This window comes from Hesperophylax consimilis, chromosome 30 (genome assembly GCF_061612785.1).
Source record: "Hesperophylax consimilis isolate HC1 chromosome 30, BYU_Hcon_1.0, whole genome shotgun sequence".
NCBI lineage: Eukaryota > Metazoa > Arthropoda > Insecta > Trichoptera > Limnephilidae > Hesperophylax > Hesperophylax consimilis.
Window position 1 is genome coordinate 18,136,436 of NC_142865.1, and position 19,926 is coordinate 18,156,361.

At 32.0% G+C, this 19,926-nt stretch overlaps 1 protein-coding gene across 1 annotated transcript in view; it reads left to right on the plus strand.

The window, feature by feature from the left end:
- The first annotated feature begins 1,196 nt into the window (after positions 1-1,196).
- LOC149409718 (putative ATP-dependent RNA helicase DHX35) overlaps positions 1,197-19,926 on the plus strand; it is a 156,511-nt gene continuing 137,781 nt past the window's right edge. The window contains exons 1-3 of the mRNA XM_089649727.1: positions 1,197-1,360; positions 2,944-2,995; positions 4,078-4,310. Of these exons, the coding sequence (XP_089505853.1) occupies positions 2,956-2,995; positions 4,078-4,310 (273 nt within the window). The 5' untranslated portion in view covers positions 1,197-1,360; positions 2,944-2,955. The remainder of the gene's footprint in view (positions 1,361-2,943; positions 2,996-4,077; positions 4,311-19,926) is intronic.

Below are 19,926 nucleotides of genomic sequence, written 5' to 3' on the forward strand. Positions count from 1 at the left end.
TTTTTTTATCATCTGCATATGCTAGGTAATTAGCATGTAAAAAACATTTGTGAATATCGTATACATACACATTAAATAATAATGGGCCTAAATAAGAACCTTGAGGTACACTGGAGGGCGCAGAGAAGATTATTATACAGCCTCGCAGCAGTCTAAAATGGGGATACCGATGTACCCTGAGTGGAATCCGAGCCTACCCAGAAGAAAGTTTGTTAGATATAGCAACGAACCATAGACATTCAAATTGATGTATCAGCCAATAAAGGAAAGAGTAGTTAAACCCTCCTGGTGCCAAAAATATGGTAACGTTCTTTGGCTTCAGCTGGTTGAAATGATACACAGATTTTACGTTAGGGCAAGTCTCCCAATCAAGATGTCTATGCCATGGATTATTGACAAAATTCAAATGGATGATGATTTAGCGAGCGGAGGATGGAACCTCGAACGTCTGGGTAGGAACAAATAGTTTTGAACCACTCAGATAATTAACCGCACAAGAGTTCCAACTGCTCGGAGTAAGTGGAACTGTGATAGAGGGCCGTTAACCTTTTTTTTTTTAAATATTATAGTTTTATACAGACATAAATTATCTTTTTTTTTCAGAGTTCGCATTCATTCACAGCGGCCCTTGCGATCCAAATATTGATAGTTAAAAACAATTAACAAAATAAAATCATTTTAGAAATTTCATATGTGTTTACACTGAATGTTTCATTTTATTGAAACAAAATTTATATTTATTATACTGGTATTATTTGATGAAATGACGTTATAAAACTTCTCAAACCCATTTATTGCAATTTTTCAATAAATTCATTATTATTTACTATTTTAAAAACCTATTATTTTTTAAATTGTGCTACTTCTTTTGACCACACTTTATAATCTCTATAGTGTTCTATTTAGTCATTGTGATTGATCGACACTCATCTACCACGATTATGGACACCGTAAATCTGCCTTAAACGTTAGCTGAAGGAGAAGTAATAATAAAATACAATCACGACGTCAAAGAACATTTATGGATTTAATTAGGACATAATAAATAAAATATTATATAGTAGTTATTTTAGTGCATTTTGTGCAGTACCTACGCCGCGTACATTTTTTTGACATGGCTACGCCAATGTTTCTTTGTTGGTATAAATTAAATTACTATTTCTTTTGTTGGTAGTTGTCAATTGTCATTCTGTATAGTGAAGTTGGTGACAGTAGTGCGACGAAGTTTGTGACGTGTGGTATATTAAGTATTTTTGTGAACTTAAAAACGTTTTTAATTCGTTTTATTTGTGAAAGTAAAATCATTTTGAGATACACAACTGATTTCCCCCGTATTTACATCGTTTTTGAACAATTCAAGGTAAAATCTAAAGATTTTAAGTTAAAATCTGTTAAAACAATATCCATGTTGTCAAGAATTTGACAGTTTTATTTCAATGTTTTATAAATAATAACATGGTTGTTTCTTTCTATCTGTAATACTTTATCAAAGTTAAATGTTTTGAGAACAATTGTGGTTAATTTAAAGCGAAATTGTGCAATTTGAAATGGTTTATTTCTTAATTTGCTCCACCGGATATTTGACAGCCATTATTTTGTTACTCCGTGGGTTTTCGAGTGGGATTTTAGTCGTAAATTTAACGTTTGGTAAGCTACCTAGCTATTTAGATTTGGATTCGTTAATATAATAGTTGACGATTGTGCGGACTTCACTTAGCCCTTGAAATTAATTGAATTAAAGTTTAATTTGATATAGTGGTGTCCAAGAAACCAAACAAAAACAACAGAACACATTGGTTGTTTTTGTTTTATAGAACAGATTTTATCATATTTAGTTATAATAGTTAGAATATCATACATAATATTATAGTATGCATATATTTTGTTTGTACTGCTCTAATCAAATAAAATACTTATTGTAAATTACTCGAACTTAACCTAAAAATTAAAGTAAACCATTCCTTCTTATGAATAAATTTAAGTTCACTGGCTAATTTTTTTAGCACAATTTTCGTGAAATATCACATCAAAAGCTTTTCACAAAGCTACCAAATAATTTTTAATTATTGATATAATAATTACAGCAATTTATGAAATAAAAGGTCAATTTAAAATGAAAATAAAATATTGGGTAAATATTCGGGATCGCTACACTTCATACGATTTAAAAAAAATTAAACCTTTTGATTCACGTTAATTATTATTCAAAGGCGACTATCTGCATTTGGGAAAACAATATTTTAATATTCTAATTTTTAATTACGTAAAATGAAAATTCGTAAAATGGGATGAAAACCGCTAACCCAATTTTCTTTGAATGGGATGACAACCATTTCCATTAATTTCTGACCACAATATTTTCATATCTGATACTACACGACGGGCTAGAAGAAACTTTATTAATAGCTTATTATCATTTTTTCATGCATATCAGGTAGGCACTATTTTGGCCGAACTCTGGAAATAAAATTAAGTAAAGTGTTTTTTTCAACAATCAATTAATGATTTTGTATGTAAAAAAACCTAACCTATAACATCCTAACATAACATGACCTAACCTTAACTAACCTAACTTTATTTTAAATTTTGTTTTAATTAAAAAAATATGTCTAAATACTTTTATTTTATTTCCAGAGTTCTGCCAAAATAGTACCTAACTAATTTGCATATAGAAATTTAGAACTATATTTAAAAAATTGGAAATGTTTATCCGAGACACTATCTAGGTTAAAAAACAATTATTTAGAAATTTGTGATAATTCAAAACTATAATGGTCGAGTTGATAAAGACGTTATCCCACTAAGACAGAGATATTGGGTTCGATTCCCGGTTGAGACCGTTATCATTTTATTTTCTGTGTCTTGTTCTGTTTCATGTATCGTTTAGATTTGTTAGTATTATTTTCTTCTTTAATAATATTTAATGTGTTTGATTTATTTTAGGCGAATGGTGTAATGAACAACCCAATAGGAAGACCCAAATTTTTGAGGCCAGGTAATTATTCGTTTTATTTTAACTGAAACTTTCCATATTCCTTTACAAAGAGCGAATGTTTCGACTATATAACATCCACTGTAGTGGTAAGGTTCTGGACATAATTAGCGATAGCCGCCACAACTTCATTAAATTTCTTGAATCTCTCGTTTTCACTTGACCCAAATTTAATTATCCCTCCTTTTTTCCTGTTGTTGTTTACATTCTTACAGCCTTACTAATAAAGCTTTTGTTCATTTTATTCAATTGATAAACAAGCATGTATGTGAAAACCTTACTCATAAACTAAAATTGTCTAAACTGATGTTCGACAGCCATAAAAGTTGTTAATATTGTTTATACAGCGGAAGAAGGTAGTTGATTCGTTGAATAACATTTTGGATTCATTGTTTGCGCAATATAAACTTTTATTTCTGATACTAGTTGTACCCCGCCAAGTGTTGCTGTGGCTCAGTCTTTATGTGCAGATAGAGAAACAATAGTGCGTTTTACTTTTACCTTCAACAGATGGCGCTGTTTTTCAAAAAAGCATGTTTTTACCTGTCTATAATATAGGTATATATAAACACATGCGTATTTTAATGCAACATTGTTTCAAAATTTCAAAGCGATCCGTGCAAAAACTTTGAACAAACGAACATTTATATTTTTATTTATTTACACATGCATAAGACATTTATGTTATTAAAAATCATCACTTTCACAGAATTCTTATAAAAGTCACGCGGTAACAGTCAATTAAAAAATAATATGTTCGAAATAACCTCACTTTGTCAGTCTGAAATGCAACATTTGCCAGATCTTACGGAGCACAGTTAAAAACATTTTTTATTAGTAACAAATTGAATCTGAGCTATTATTGTCTTTATTCAATGTATATCGAAAACACCATTCTGTATACATTTGAAATTAGTTTTTTAATTCTTACATATTGTTGTTAGTCCTCCATCATTGTACAAGCAACATTTTTCCACCATAATGATTGCAGTAGGAGGAATACAAATGTTGTCAGGTTATTCATAACTTGTCTTAAGTAAATAATTAATGACGCATTAATTCTAATTTATAATTTTGTCTTCCAGATGACATTGAAGACCTCGTATTGCCCATTACGGATGACTTGTCGCTCGGTCCCGATCGCCCCTTGGCCCCTGCAGTGCTGTACAACCGCCACTCTGGACTGGACTTGCAAACGCAGCGAGCGCGGCTGCCTATCGCCCGACGGCGGGATCATCTGCTGTACCTGCTGCAGAGGCATCAGGCGGTGGTGGTGATTGGGGAAACTGGGAGCGGGAAGAGCACGCAAATACCTCAGGTAGGATTCATTAATTATTATTAAAAAAAAACAGTTTTTAACATAAAAAACGTACTCTGCACATCTCACTAGGGCATTCCTGTATCAAGATGTGCAGCTTTACAATTATATCATTTAAAACAATACATATATGTAAACTTAATATAATAATAACATTAAATTTAAACCTAAAAAAGAAAAGTTTATGACACGGTCGTTTCGTGACCGGTAGACAAAAATAAACAAAATTTTAGTAACAAATGTACGAAAAATAAAAACAAAAATGTCAACAAAAGAAGCATTGGTAAGTAAGTTGACAACAATAATATTCTTCTGTTAACTAAAGTACAAGGTACCTGAGCTGGCTTATCAGACACAAGCATAGGGTAACCATACTAACAATTACAACATGGATAGTATGAATAATAAATTATAAGAAAAAATAAAATAACTAAATAAAAATAGGTAAATAATAACCGATAGGTAAGTAAATAATATCAATAATATTATATAAAAAAGTAAGTAAGTAAATAAATTAGCTAGATAATAATTAAAGTAAATAATAATACGTGAATTAAGTACATATATAATAATAATAATAAGTAGATAAATTATTGTTATTATTATTCACTTATTATTATAATAATAAGTAAATAGTAATAACAATAAGAAAATAATAATAACAAAAAGTTATTTTAGAAGTAAATAAGTACATGCGCAGTAAGTAAATAAGGATTGTATCGAAACATTATTATTCTTAGAATTAGTTAAACGTTCTTGAAAAAGCATTCAATAGCAATAGACTGTATACGCTCCACGATTGGTCGAAAGAATTCTGACGTCACATGTGTCGTGACTTGTACGTACAACGGATCACCTATGGTGCATCTCTTTCTATTACATGAGAGATGGTCGGTTTAGATGAGAGAGGTGTATAGGCCAAAGGTTTATTTGGGTTTGTCAAATATATGTACGTATTTGTTGTTATTATTATATGAAATGGATTTCTAAAGATACATATTCGTATAGTGCTTTATAATAATATGTTGTTTATTGCATAACTTAGAAGTTTTTATTATTATACATGTCACATAACATGTGATACACTTCAGGCCGCCGGCCGCCCAGAAAAGTCTCACAGTGAACTGGGCTGTAAACCGTTATTTTACTTTTGGTCTTTACTTTTCTGAGCGGTGGTCCTGAATTCGCGCGGGGAACGTCAACAAGTAGCGACGGCAATACCGTACAAGTACCGTACCGGGCGGGAAAAGCAAATATTCTAACTTAAAATATTAATTTAACTATGAAATCTTAATCAATTTTCTTTTTTTTTTTTTAATAACATCAATTCTAATAGACGGTTAACATTGGTAAAAAAATTACTGGAATTCCTTGTTGAAGAATTAAAATTTTTTCCATACAAAATGCTTAAGCGACGTGGTTTTCACAGTTCGAATGACGTCACACCACACCCCGCCTCTTACCGCTCGGATTCCTCTCGTTTTGGCGGGCTTAATAAAATTTAAACTTTGAGAATTAATTTAATTATGAAAACAAACTTTAAAAAAAAAAAAAAAATACCAGTATTTAAGTTTGAATGCGAACATTGATAAAAAAAAATAAAAAAAATAGACTCAACTTCCTTATTACATGAGCTAAAATTAAGCCTTATATAGTAAAAATCCCTTTCACTGCTATAACTGACGAGTACTGTCTTCCGTTGAACTCCAATATTTAGTCTAATTTCCATCGCCCTCTGTCGAAATCGTTTTCATCAGCGAACTTTGGAAATTTCTCCATCCTGGTGATAAGCAGCCACTGGTTCATCACCCAGTGAATTTAATAAATAGCATATTGGTTGTCATTGGCTTTTTGTGTTCCATGAATTCTGTACAGCTTCCTATAAGTGCATGTACACCGATACTCGTTTATTGACCTCCTCAAGTATCTCCAAATAGAATAAAATAAAGTCGCTATCCGCTTCTGTCTGTTTGTGCGCTTAGTTCTTCTAAACTACGCAACGGATTTTAATAGGGTTTTCACTATTTTTTTTATTTTTTTATTTATTCACATTTAAACCCGCTAAACTACTTATGTAGTTTGTCAGCAGGGACATAGAGACAACATTTATACATTCATAAGATACAATTTGAACGGTACATAATTACATAAATTGGTTACATTGCAGAAAAGTTTAAATAGTAGCATAAAAGCCTTATATAATAAGCAAGTAAAAATAAATGTATGAACAAATTAGTATTATCAACAAGTACATCAATAGTTTCATAAATAGAGGTAGGTAGTCAGGTATTACAAAATAATTGTTTTTCCATTTTCTAAGAATATGAATTCCATTTCAGGGGCATCAGTATAGATCATTATTATCCAATAACCATTTCCTTAGATTATATTTAACATTAGCAGTATACATGTTATTATTTTTAATTGTCATTGGTAATAAGTTAAACATTTTGGGTACTATATAGTTTAAAGTTCTTTCACCATATTTATTAGTACATTTCGGAACTACCAGTCCTTCATTTTGAGTGAATCTTGTGTTATGTTTATGGCAAACTCTTTCCCTATACAATGAATCAGACAATATAACATGTTGACTTACAATATTATAAAACAATAATCCTCTGACAGGTAAAATATTCAGAGACTTGTACATTAATTTAATGTTACTTCTGTGTTGATTGTCATATTTATGGATTAACAATTTTATAATGGAGTTTTGTAATGTTTGTATATAGCTTACATTAGTTTTACAAGAATGTCCCCAAGAAGTAATTCCATAACGTATAGTGGATTCAGCCAGAGATAAGTAGATTAACTTTAAAGTACTTATAGGCACAAAATATTTTATTTTATAAATCCTACCCACAATAGCTCGTAGACGTTTACAAACATTAGCAATTTGTACATCCCATTTCATGTAGCAGTCAATAGTAACACCCAAATATACATAACTTTTGACAAAATCAATGGTTTCACATGAACAGGGCTGTGCAACATTTTTATGTATGCAGGCAAATGTGTGTGTATATAATGAAGGAATTACATTACATCTGGCGTGTGGAGATCTGATGTGCATAATTTTAGTTTTTTTGGCGTTTATAAAGAGGCCTGCATCATGCGACCATTTCAGTAGGGCAATAAAATCATGTTGCATAAGGTTCATTGCAGTAACCAGATCTTCGTGCGATATTACGAGCGCCGTATCGTCTGCATATACAAAATGTTTAACAAATGAAAACAATTTTCTCATAATTGAGACATAAATAATATAAAGGGTTGGCCCTAGAATTGACCCCTGTGCAACACCTGTTGAGATATATTTTCTTTTGCTAAATTTTTTAAGAATTTTTACTCTTATTTGTCGATCAGTTAGTAAATTTTTTAATAAAACTAGCAGCTTTCCTCTAATTCCTATTGCCTCCAGTGTTTCTAATAGTTTATTTGTATCAATGGTATCAAATGCCTTAGAGTTATCTATGAATAAAACCAAAACTTGTTTTTTTAGATTTAATTCATAATTTATGTGATTTGAAAATTCCTGAAGCAGCATTTCCGTACTTTTTTTCTTTTGAAATCCATATTGGTTTGGATCCAACAAAGAGAAAGATTCTAGATATTTATTAAGTTTTATGGAAATGTATTTTTCAAGTATTTTTTCTAGGGCTGGCAATATGCTTATTGGCCTATAATTTTGAATATCTGTATGTTTGCCCCCTTTGTAAATTGGCCTAATGATGCTACTTTTTAGTTCATCTGGTATTACTGCTTGCGATAAAATTAAATTGATAAAGTGTGTTATAACAGGCCCTAAAATATTAATATGTGTCTTAATGTCAAACATTCGAATGTTGTCAATCCCTGGTGACTTTGAATTGTTTAATTTGCTAACAATAATATTGATTTCTTGGCAGGTAGCTCTGGGTAGGTACATACTATGTTGCACTTCATTCGGCCTGACGGTCGATGCTAAATAATCACATTTATGTATCATAGAGTTAACACTATTTGTAAAATATTCAACAAACTTATCTGCTACGGTTTCTTCATTATTCGTATTTAACATATATTTCGAGATTATTTCGTCACAACTACTTTTGGACTTGCGTCCTAATAATTTATTTATTTCATCCCAAGTTTTTTTTGTATTTCCAAAATAATTTTTGAATTTATTGTTAAAAAAGGTAGACTTACATTTAATAATTTCTTTTGTCACCTTATTTCTGAAAGTTTTATATTCCAATTCAAAGAATTGATTGCTAGGAAAATTCTTCCACCTTCTGTACAATGAATCTTTTTTTTTAATGTTTTCTAAGATATTAGAAGTTATCCAAGGTTTTATTGACAGAGGTCTTTTTTTGGGTTTATAATTCATAACGATTTTACTCTGTTCATACAAATTCTTAAAGTTGTTTTTAATTTTACTATATAGTATATTGCAATCTTGTTCCTCAAGCAAGGAGTGCCACTTAAAATTATGAATGTTTTTGTCGATTTTGTTTTGCGATAAAAACGAAATTCTTTCCCCGTGTTCTGGGGCTTCTTTCCTTGCACTATATTTAATATTAACTGCAGTTAAAAAGTGATCAGCTATAGTAATATTATTACATACACATGAGGAAAGAGAATCGCTTTGTTTACATCCACTGTTAAATCGGACAAATATGTGGTCTAAACAAGTACGAGTAACTTTTCCTGCTAAAACTGCTTCTCTAGTTACGTCACAAATACATTTGATTAAATAATTATCCGACATTATATTTTCATATGCCATAATAATAGGGTTTTGACAATTTAACAAGTCTAGATTAATATCTCCTATAAGTAAAACATTTTCTTTGGGGCTTATAGTATGCAGAATGGCAGATATTTCATTAAGAAATTGTGGTTGGCTAGAGTTGGGGGGGCGGTATATTGCTATGATGTTTAAAATACTCTTGTTTGGAAGTGTCATAGAGCCAAGCACACATTCAAAATGATTTGTTTCTATTGTTTTCTGTTGAAATGTGAATTCATTTCGAACATATAGCAATATACCTCCTCCAGATTTTTTAGTTCGGCAATAGTTGTAACAATTAAATCCAGGAATATTATACAGACAGACAAGATTCGGTGTTATAGCCGTTTCACATAACATTAACACATGAATATGCTTCCAACAAGTATTTAAGTAGACATTCAAAGTATCCCAGTATTTATAAATCGATCTAACATTCAACTGAACAATATTAATATTTTCCATATTGTAGTTGCTATGAAACTTTAGCCAATCACAGAAATTGTGAGTATTTTCGTAATCTACCTCGTCATCTTCTTCAATGTAATTAGACGCCATAATCAATAGTTGCAAAGTCCTTGGCAAGGGCAGCCTTGTAGGCCGGGCAGGAGTCCTTGTCTCCAGTCGGATGTGCAGCGGGCTTCCCAAATCTTGTACAGGTGGCGCAGACAGGCTCGGCGGCGGCTTTTGGGCAGTTTATCCGGGCGTGACCTTCGCCTGCGCAGTGTCCACATCTTTGCTGGTCCTTGCAAAACTTGAAGGAATGTCCGATCATTTAGAGATTTTCTTCCGAAAGGTTCACATGTATATTAATTATGTGTATATTATATTTATAGAAAGTAGAGAAAGTCGATGTTTTATAATAACGTCGTAAAAATATAAATTCGGGCGCTTACATTGCTAACGCATCAAAAAAATGTACTACAGAATTGTATATCTTAAAAAGGCCTACAAAAAGTCCACGATAACTCTCAGAAACGCCAGGTACACATCAGAAAAAAATAAAAATAAATAGTATTCAATAGTTTCTGTTTTGTTTTACAATATAAAAGAGAGAAAGTCAATGTTTTATAATAACGTCGTAAAAATATATTTTCGGGCGCTTACATTGCTAACGCATCAAAAAAATGTACTACAGAATTGTATATCTTAAAAAGGCCTACAAAAAGTCCACGATAACTCTCAGAAACGCCAAGTACACATCAGAAAAAAAAAAAAAATTAGTATTCAATAGTTTCCCTTTTGTTTTACAATATAAAAGGGTTTCGCTACATTTTTTGTATCTTATCTTCTTCCCCTTGTCTTATTCGGGTCAGGGACCACACTCAAAAAAAAAAGAAAATAAGTACGTTAATGGAGGGATTTTAATTTTATTTTTAGATTGATAAATAAAATTACTACATCGTTTTAAAATGAGACATCTTTGATTTGCTGCCAAAATGACATGTGTGAAACACCAAAACGTTCGTGAATTTGGCGGCATTGTCGTCACGTCGGCCAATATCAGTGATAGCCATCTTTATTTATTTATTTATTTATTTAACGCCTAGAGGGCTTTTACATGGTGGTAGTATAATTTTAATTTGACAGATTTGAAACATAAAAAATAAGAATAAAATTACATTTGATAAAAGCTATGTATATTTTATATCTTATATCTTACCAGACATTGGTGTTTTCTACGTCGTAATGACGTTGTAGCCAGTTGGAACCGTATCGGAATGCGCGGTTTTAGATAGTTTTTTTAAATCAATGATGATAATGAAAATTAAAAATATTTTAGTTGGACGACTGTCAGAATAAAAAAAATGAACTTTATATCGTCCGCATATTTTTAACATTATCCATAGTTTTGTGAAAATAACCCATTACTAGTGTTGAAAAAAAGACTTATTAATGACTTCACCATATTGAACAAATTACCATTAATAATAATCTATTAATCAACTCAATTTTGTTGATTAATTAATATGTGTGATATTTAACGCGTCGCATATCCTATAAATAATCGCTTACAATTGATTACTCGCAATTATTCATAACAAATTACTTACCACTAATTGTGTATACTTTACAAGCAAGTAGGTAATGTTGATTACAATTTTAAAAATTCAAACACTTGCCTATATTAAAGTAATGAGAAAGTTCCTACTTCCAATAATTTTTGATTGATTTTTTTTGTTCCTACATTGCCATTTTCTGTTTTTTATACGAATTATTCTTTTATGAGTTTTACCGCAGGATCTATGTTCTCTTTGAGATTGCTATGTGGAGTAACTATGCGTTGTTCATGAATTAGCTAGCACTTTTTGTCCGTATTCGTACGACTCCCGGTAAACTGTACCACGGGTCAATTGAACGATTACTCTTTTTTTTCAGGAGATATTTTAGGAAAATAGCACCATTAAAATTATCCAAGTATTAATTGTTATTACATACTAAGAGTCGTACAATCATTCATATGATTATGCTGGGAGCCATATTGGGGGAACTGTTGTTGCTTACACGCTTCCGTTCAATTTATTGAGCCGTCGTTCAATTTATTGAGCCGTCGTTCAATTTATTGAGCCGTCGTTCAATTTTTATTTTATTTATTTATAAATAATAATAATAAATTCTTTATTCCAGGATGTGGGGAGGTTAGTGCAATCCCACACATCCCATAGAGGATATAAGTACAAATAGTATTTACATATATTGAAATAAATAAAAAGAGATTGAAAAATTAAAAAATACATTACAACATTTATTTATATATGATACATTAAATCACCATACTAGGCGACTGCCTGTTTCATGGTGACCAATAGAAAATAGTTATGTCAGGTCTAGTTTGAACATATGAACTAAATATATAAACGTGTTGAAAATAGGAAGGATTACAGTAGAAAATTTACAACGGAAATAGAAAATATGAAATATAAAATAGAAAACAGAAAAACGAAAATAAAAATGAATAAAGAAGAAGAATGCTATTATAAAATAGAAAACAGAAAAACCAGAAAAATAATAAAAATCAGATTGAGTCGACTCTTTTAGTACATTTCATGCAGTGAACCGGTGCTAATATGAACAATCAAATTAATTATTCTTCCAACCACCTTCCATTGAAATACCACTCAAACCAACACAGCATTCCCACATGTATTCACAAAATCTCTAAATGAGAATTGAGTAAGGAAATTATTTTATTATATATGCGGAGCCAATGGATTTATGGCATACCCAATTTGAAAGGAGATGGGAAAGAGAAGGATTGGAAAGTATCTGGCTATCAGAACTGGTCACTAATTTTTATATGATTACTGCACATGGAGAAAAATGAGTATGGTTAATTTATTGAATGGTGTCCTTTTTCCTGATAAATAGAGTGTGTATCGGCACGTACCCGACAAACTTTAACCAGCTATTTCTTAGCACATTTGGAGTAAAAAATGTTATGGGCACTTTGCTGTCCGGTAACATTTTTTTTTAATAACAAATTTATTATTAATATTTTCACCACATGTCACCAATGTTTTATCCTTTGTCAAAGTTTGAAAACCCGTCTGGCAATATTTTGTTCGAGTTTCGTTGAATGATGTACGTACGTACCTACGTTGGCGCGCTTTTACAATCACAACGAAATGGCACGGCACCATTCGTCTCATTTTTAGCTATTATTATTTAGTGTGTACGAAAGAGCGAGGACACTTTTTGACACACTTGCTAATAACAGCTGTTGAACACGAGAAACAATGCAAATGACAGTGACGGAGTGTGGATTTTTTTATTTATTTTTTGTTTTTAATGGAAAAAAAATGTTACCGGACAGCAAAGCGCCCATAACATTTTTTACTCCAAATGTGCTGAGGAATAGCTGGTTAAAGTTTGTCGGGTACTTGCCGATACACCCTGTATAATGACAAAATGCCACAATATTAGAATTTTTACGAACACATTTCCGCCGTCCACATGACACATTCGCATTTTACTGATACTTTGTTAGAAAATCTGTCAATTCATTCGTTAAAGGTCTGCAGTCCCGTTTTCAATATATTTCAAGGAATACGGATAATTTGACTGAGACTTTTAATAAATTATACAATATTTATATCTGTAAGTTTTCTCTGTGCACAAGAGTCCCAACTGCTCGCAGTCAGTGTGACCATGAATTGGGGAGACTCGAGGAAGTGGTAAAGCGAAAGAGGACGGTTAATAAATACCCGAGAACAGTCTGTTGGCAAAATATAAACAAAGCTATTTAAGCGTCGTTTTGATTCTGTACGGTGGTGTCATACCAGGGCCATACTGACAGTATCTACTTGTACCACATTAAGAAAAGGTCTTCTAAAAATAATATCCCATAAAAAATAATAATAATTTCTTTAAAGAAATAATATGTATTTATGTCTTTACCAGGTTACGAACCCTCGACCTTTGTATCTCTGCATTTGTTATTGTGCTGTTTGATGTCTCACAGTTACAACTAAATCATATTTCTTATCAATTCCCATCATTACACAATCAGAATGCCAATGAAGTCATAACATTTTATTCTTACAATAGAGTTTTTCGACCCAAACCAAAGGTTCTCAAAATTTTACTATTAATTTTTATTTTTATTTATTTTAAACATTTTGTTTGCTACCCGGTTTCGCCCGAATTTCGATACTTTTCTTCCATATTCAACAGTAATCTCTAATCTCTGAATAATAATAATAATAATAATTCTTTTTTTTATCTTCTTTTCTTAGTAACATATAGAGATAATGATATCCTCACTGGGATCTCCCGTGCTGAGGATGTCATTTACATATTATAATTTAATTATAAGAAATTAATATTGCAACAAAGTAACATACGAATTTAATTATAAACATAAATCATGTACCTATTTTTAAATAATTTAAAAATAAGTAAGATAGTTTTTTTTTTGTATGGTTCAGTTTAGTAGATTCGGTTTAAAATAAAACAATGTTTAGTATAAAACAATGTGGCTATCCGCATCTGTCCGTTTTTGCGTTTAGTTCTTCTAAAGTACCCAGCGGATTTTGATAGGGTTTTCACTATCATTTAGACACAGACATAGGAATTAATAGACGAGAAGATAATGGCGAGGGGTAAAATCAACTGTTGAAGAACGAAGGGGGTAAGGCTGACTGTGATTCGTCAATAAATCAATCTGACAGTAAATAGGCATCTCGCATTATAATATCACCATTTAGTTCTTAAAAGTAAAATCTGCTTTTGAATGAATAGACATTTTTACATGGGAGCGCAAATTACTCGCCACGTTATGAACTAATTTGCGAAGTCCAAATTCGGCAAAGTAAATTTCTTCTGTTTGCAGAGTCGTAGTTAGTTTCAGAGTATTTAGTTAAGACACTTTTACAAATGTTTCATAATTTACTTACCCCAGTAAACAACGATGAGCACACTTGAGAATCGCTACATTGTGATGTGATAGTATATGTTTCTAAAACTGATCCATATAATACGGTGTGAATAAGCTTAAAATAAAGTAAAATAATGCTTACTTATGGAATGTAATACGAAAATTGGGTTTATTCTCTTTTTCACATCTATTTTTACAAGTTTTCATATCACAAGTCAACATTTTGCAGTGTTATTTCGTAAAATGAACCGATGATGCCTCGACCATAGTTCGCACAAGAATGATGACGTCACGTTTTCAAATTTCACTTGAGGCCATACGCGAGCACAGCCGGCTCCAATGGAACCGGTATGGGGAGTGGGGATAATACGCTTTTAATCACTTAGGGCAGGTCTACTAATATTCATATGTCTATGCATTTAGAGAATTTCTTCCGGAAGGTTTATATATATAATACATGCACATAAAATTTATAGAAAGAAGAGAAAAGTGGATGTTTTGTAATCAAGTCCGAAAAACAATATTTTTGGGCGTTTACAATTGCTAACGCTGGCTAAACCTTATGATATACGGAATTGTATATCTTAGAAAAGTCTGCGATGGTATATGTCTATCTCTTAAGTATAATCCCCAGCGACGCCGGCTACTCGTCAGCTTGTTGTAATATATGGAACAAACAACACCTCATCTTGCCTTTTTTTTTTGCAAATCGGTGGACATTTAAAAGTTCCATAGCTCATGACGTAAATGACGTTACAAGCTAAAAGCAGTTGCTTTGTGCCAAAAATTACAATTAGTCGGTAAAATATTTGTGCAAATTTGACGACGCTACAGTTCACCGTTGGAGCAAAGCAACGTCAACGCAAACTACGTTCAGTTCGCGATTATTTCCATCGTGAGCTGCGGAGTTTTGAAATATAAATTTAAGAGCTCAGAAATAACACGAATTTCTTAGTCTCACATTTTTCAATTGTTGTTCAACTTACGCAGACCCGTGAAAAATCACGGGGTATTATAATTACAATTTTGAATTTTCTGTTAAAACATTATATTATGGGTGGGTAGCTAGTGCCTACTTTATCGCTTCTGGGTGTGATGTATCGCTTAATTTTTAAAACGAAATTCATGAAAATATTTTGTTATTGGTAGGTACTTTATTGTTTGTCTAAATTATTAACGTGGTTATTTCCAATTTTGAAAATGACACTTAAATTTAAAGCAAATTCGATTTCATTGAACCAGAGTTACACGGACAGACACACAAACGAAATTAATATTTTGATGAAAAAAAAAAAAGATTTCAAGAGTGTATTATTTATTTATTTATTTATTCCATAAAAATGGAAATCAATAGAAAAATTAGTTTTTGTGTAAGCTGAGTTGTATTTTCAATCCAAGGCGATTTAAAGTATAGCTTACATTACAAGAATTCGGTAGCTAATATGGAAGGCAGTCAATGTAAATAATTCGGTTTGCCGCCTAACCTAAAATCATCATTTTCTATTTTATATGGTTCCATGATAACTCAACACAGTGACAATTCAACACACTTTTAAAAAGTGATATAAAGTCATTAAAAACGATGAAAAAACATTTTTTTAACCTAACCCACATAACCTAGTTAATAAAGTTTTTATTTCATCACTTTCCATGACTTTATATAACTTTTTAAAGATGTGATGAAATATCATTTTGATGATTTATCCGGTCACCACTTTATAGATAAATTGAAACGTTGCACGTTGCTTGAAATCATTTTTGCCGTGCTTAATGACCAGATCTGAATAGTCGGGTACTTCCCGACCTTCCTCTTTCCCTCCAGTCAGCCTCACAACATGCCAATTGTGGATGCCGTAGTCCCACTGGTTCGGACTGTTCACACACGGAGAAAATTTACTGATAAAAATATTGATAATTTATTAAGAATCTCTTCAAACTATTCGTGTTCCTGTTAAAAACGGGATTGTAGGCCATTAACAATGAATTGATAGGTATTCTGATAAACTAAGCAAAATACCAATGTTTTTTCATGATGTCCAAACACGTGTTTGTTTGTTTTTGCATTTCGTCATAAAATATTATTAAGACAAACGCAGGTGGATGAACACGTGTTCCGATAGAGGCTTGCAGTCCCGTTTTTTTAATAAATCAGCTCACTCATTTTTCTCCGTGTAAAATAGGCCGTATTGAAGGTCACAACTGCTATAAAATTACCGAATATAGAACACAAAATGTCACTTTAAATTGTATTATTCCCAAAACGCAACAAGGGTCGTAATAGTTAATAGGATCAAGGTCATCGCCGCTAGCTATAAGGTCAACAATAGGTCACGGTTGCTAGTGGAACCAATGCGAGACCTCATCACAGCGTATCCTTTTTAACTACGTGTTGACCTCTGTCTATTGCTTACTAGACCAGTGGGCTTGACGTTCTATAGTGGATTAATTATATAGCGTAATTTTGTGCTCGCTTCGTTGATTTCTTTATGGCAATGAAAAGTTAATAGACAATAATAATGATTTGCGAAATTTTTGTAGCGTTGTATTTGCGAAATGTCACCTCAAGGGCGCTTAAAAAACAACAAAATAACTGAATTTACGAATTAAGGCGATACACTACATCGTGTAATATTTTAAATTGAACCGCTATCAATAACAACCCTTACGCGTAGATGGCGATAAGGTTTAAATTCCCGCTTAACACCATCCGCCTGTTTTGATTTATGCAAGAAAAAAACATGGCCAAAAAGTGCCTTTTATTTTATTTTGTGGATGTTCAGGCATAAATATTTAATTTTTTTTCGATTATTTTATAAATAACTTAATTTACCACATTATACAATAAAATCATAACCGAAAATGTGTTCGTAAGTAGGAGATTTTGAAGCAGTGTTCATAGGCTTTATACATTATTTTTTCTGGGCTTATAAAAAGACTTATCTAAAAAATACTCGATTATTTCAAAGGCCAAGATGTATTCTACTCGCAGTATTTAATTAAAGCATCTGAAACATTTCTAGGCGACCAAATTTTCAAACCAAAAACACGTGATTTAGCATTACTACGTATGGCATCGCCTTAAGCTTTATTTTATTTTATATAAGCGTCCCCGACGTTTTTGAAAATAGTTTTTGGAAATCAGATGTAGACAATAATTTTCCTCTTTTTATTTTGAACAACGTCAAGTGTTCAAAATTTGATCAAGATGCATAAATGATTTAGTTGATAGTCCGGTATTGCTAGAATAGGAAATTCTCTTCACACCAAAAAACCACTTATTATTAATTATTCACATGTAGAAACGCTTCAGACACAAGAATACATAGTTTTTATAATTTTCAAAAATCATTTATTAAAGTTATAATGACTTTAAAAACAGGCGCGAACGAAATATTTCAATGCAGCTAAAAACGCCCGGTGATTGATCAAGCGTTCAAGGGCGAACGATGACGTCACTGTTGACCGGCCCGAGTAGATCCTGCAAACCGATGGCGGCGGCGGCGGCAAAGGTGTGACGTAGCACTTGTGACGTAGCGGTCAAAATGGCGCATGACCGTTTTCAGAGCCGAAATAGCACGCAATTATTAATACAACTACAAAAAATTTAAATGCATTAAAAAAAAAAGAAAAAAAAGAGGCACATAATAAAATAATTATCTTTCTTTAAATAAATTATTTACAAAATACACGAGAATTCCCTATTGATAAGCTTCCGGATTCAACAACGTAATACTAGAAGTCCGGATTTATTTCAGTGCAGAAATTCTGGGACTAACTACCATATGTATTCCTCTTTTCCCAGAATACTAATGGAGGGAATCAATTATACCAAGTCAGTGGAGATCTTCAATTTATTTTAAATGTTGTTAATGAAGCAATTCGGTTATGTACAATAAATAATGTATATTTCTTAATATTCATATTATGTAAAAGCACCGAAAAAGGGCGTTAATTAATAAATATATTAAATTAATAAACAATCTGCTTTTTAAGCGATGGAAAAAGGGGATTGGGGTGGTTTTACGAAATCTCGGTCAGGTCTGCAAAATTTCATCAATCTCGGAATAAAACTGTAGATTTGTATAAAAATAAAATCCAAGCCGCCCGCCATAGAAACACTTTATTAATATAGATAGGTAGATAGAAGTTAATAGCTGAAGTCCCCGGCGTTGCCCGTAGAGTTTTTAGAAATCCAATTTAGATAGTGTTTTGAAGGTATAAAACTGTAGATGTGTATTTAAATCAATCGGTTAATTCATTAAAATCAATCCACTCTTCTTTATATAAATAAATAGATTTGTTCCACAGACATAGGAATTAATAGACGAGAAGATAATGGCGAGGGGTAAAATCAACTGTTGAAGAACGAAGGGAGTGAAGCTGACTGTGATTCGTCAATAAATCAATCTGACAGTAAATAGGCATCTCGCATTATAATATCACCATTTAGTTCTTAAAAGTAAAATCTGCTTTTGAATGAATAGACATTTTTACATGGGAGCGCAAATTACTCGCCACGTTATGAACTAATTTGCGAAGTCCAAATTCGGCAAAAAAATTCGGTTCTATTTTGAGAATCGAATATTTCGTTTAAGTATTTAGTTAAGACACTTTTATAAATGTTCATAATTTACTTCCCAGCAACCAACCAGCTTTGTGTTTCGCGTCCAGACGTTTCTCGGTGTGATAGTATATGTTTCTAAAACTGATCTATATTATACGATGTGAATATGCTTAAAATAAAGTAAAATAATGCTTATATATGGAATGTAATACGAAAATTGGGTTTATTCTCTTTTTCACATCTATTTTTACAAGTTTTCATAGTACAAGTCAACATTTTGCCGTGTTATTTCGTAAAATGAACCGATGATGCCATAGTTCGCACAAGAATGATGACGTCACGTTTTCAAATTTCACTTGAGGCCATACGCGAGCACAGCCGGCTCCAATGGAACCGGTATGGGGAGTGGGGATAATACGCTTTTAATCACTTAGGGCAGGTCTACTAATATTCATATGTCTATGATTTGTTCTCTTTCTACCATTCTAATTCGCGTCATAGACGATACACTCATTCATTCTATTTCGCTCTTTATGCCGAAACCATCAAAGCGTCTTGCATTCTCTCGTACATTGTTTTACCACACATTCGGCTTAGGGATCTCACTTCAACAGCATTCAGGCCACTTTCGCACGGAGAAAACTTACTGATAAAAAACATTGCTAATTTATTAAGAAAGAGTCTCTTCAAATTATTTGTAATCCAATTAGAAACGGGATTGCAGGACCTTAACGAATGGATTGATACGTTTCCTTACAAACTTTTAGTAAAATACCAATGCATTATCACGATGTCGGAACATTAAATATTATATATAACGAATTGGTGTACATTATGAATACCAAAAAATATGCTTTAGATAAATTGAAGGTTTTCCTATCGCTTCGCTTGAGTAGAATAC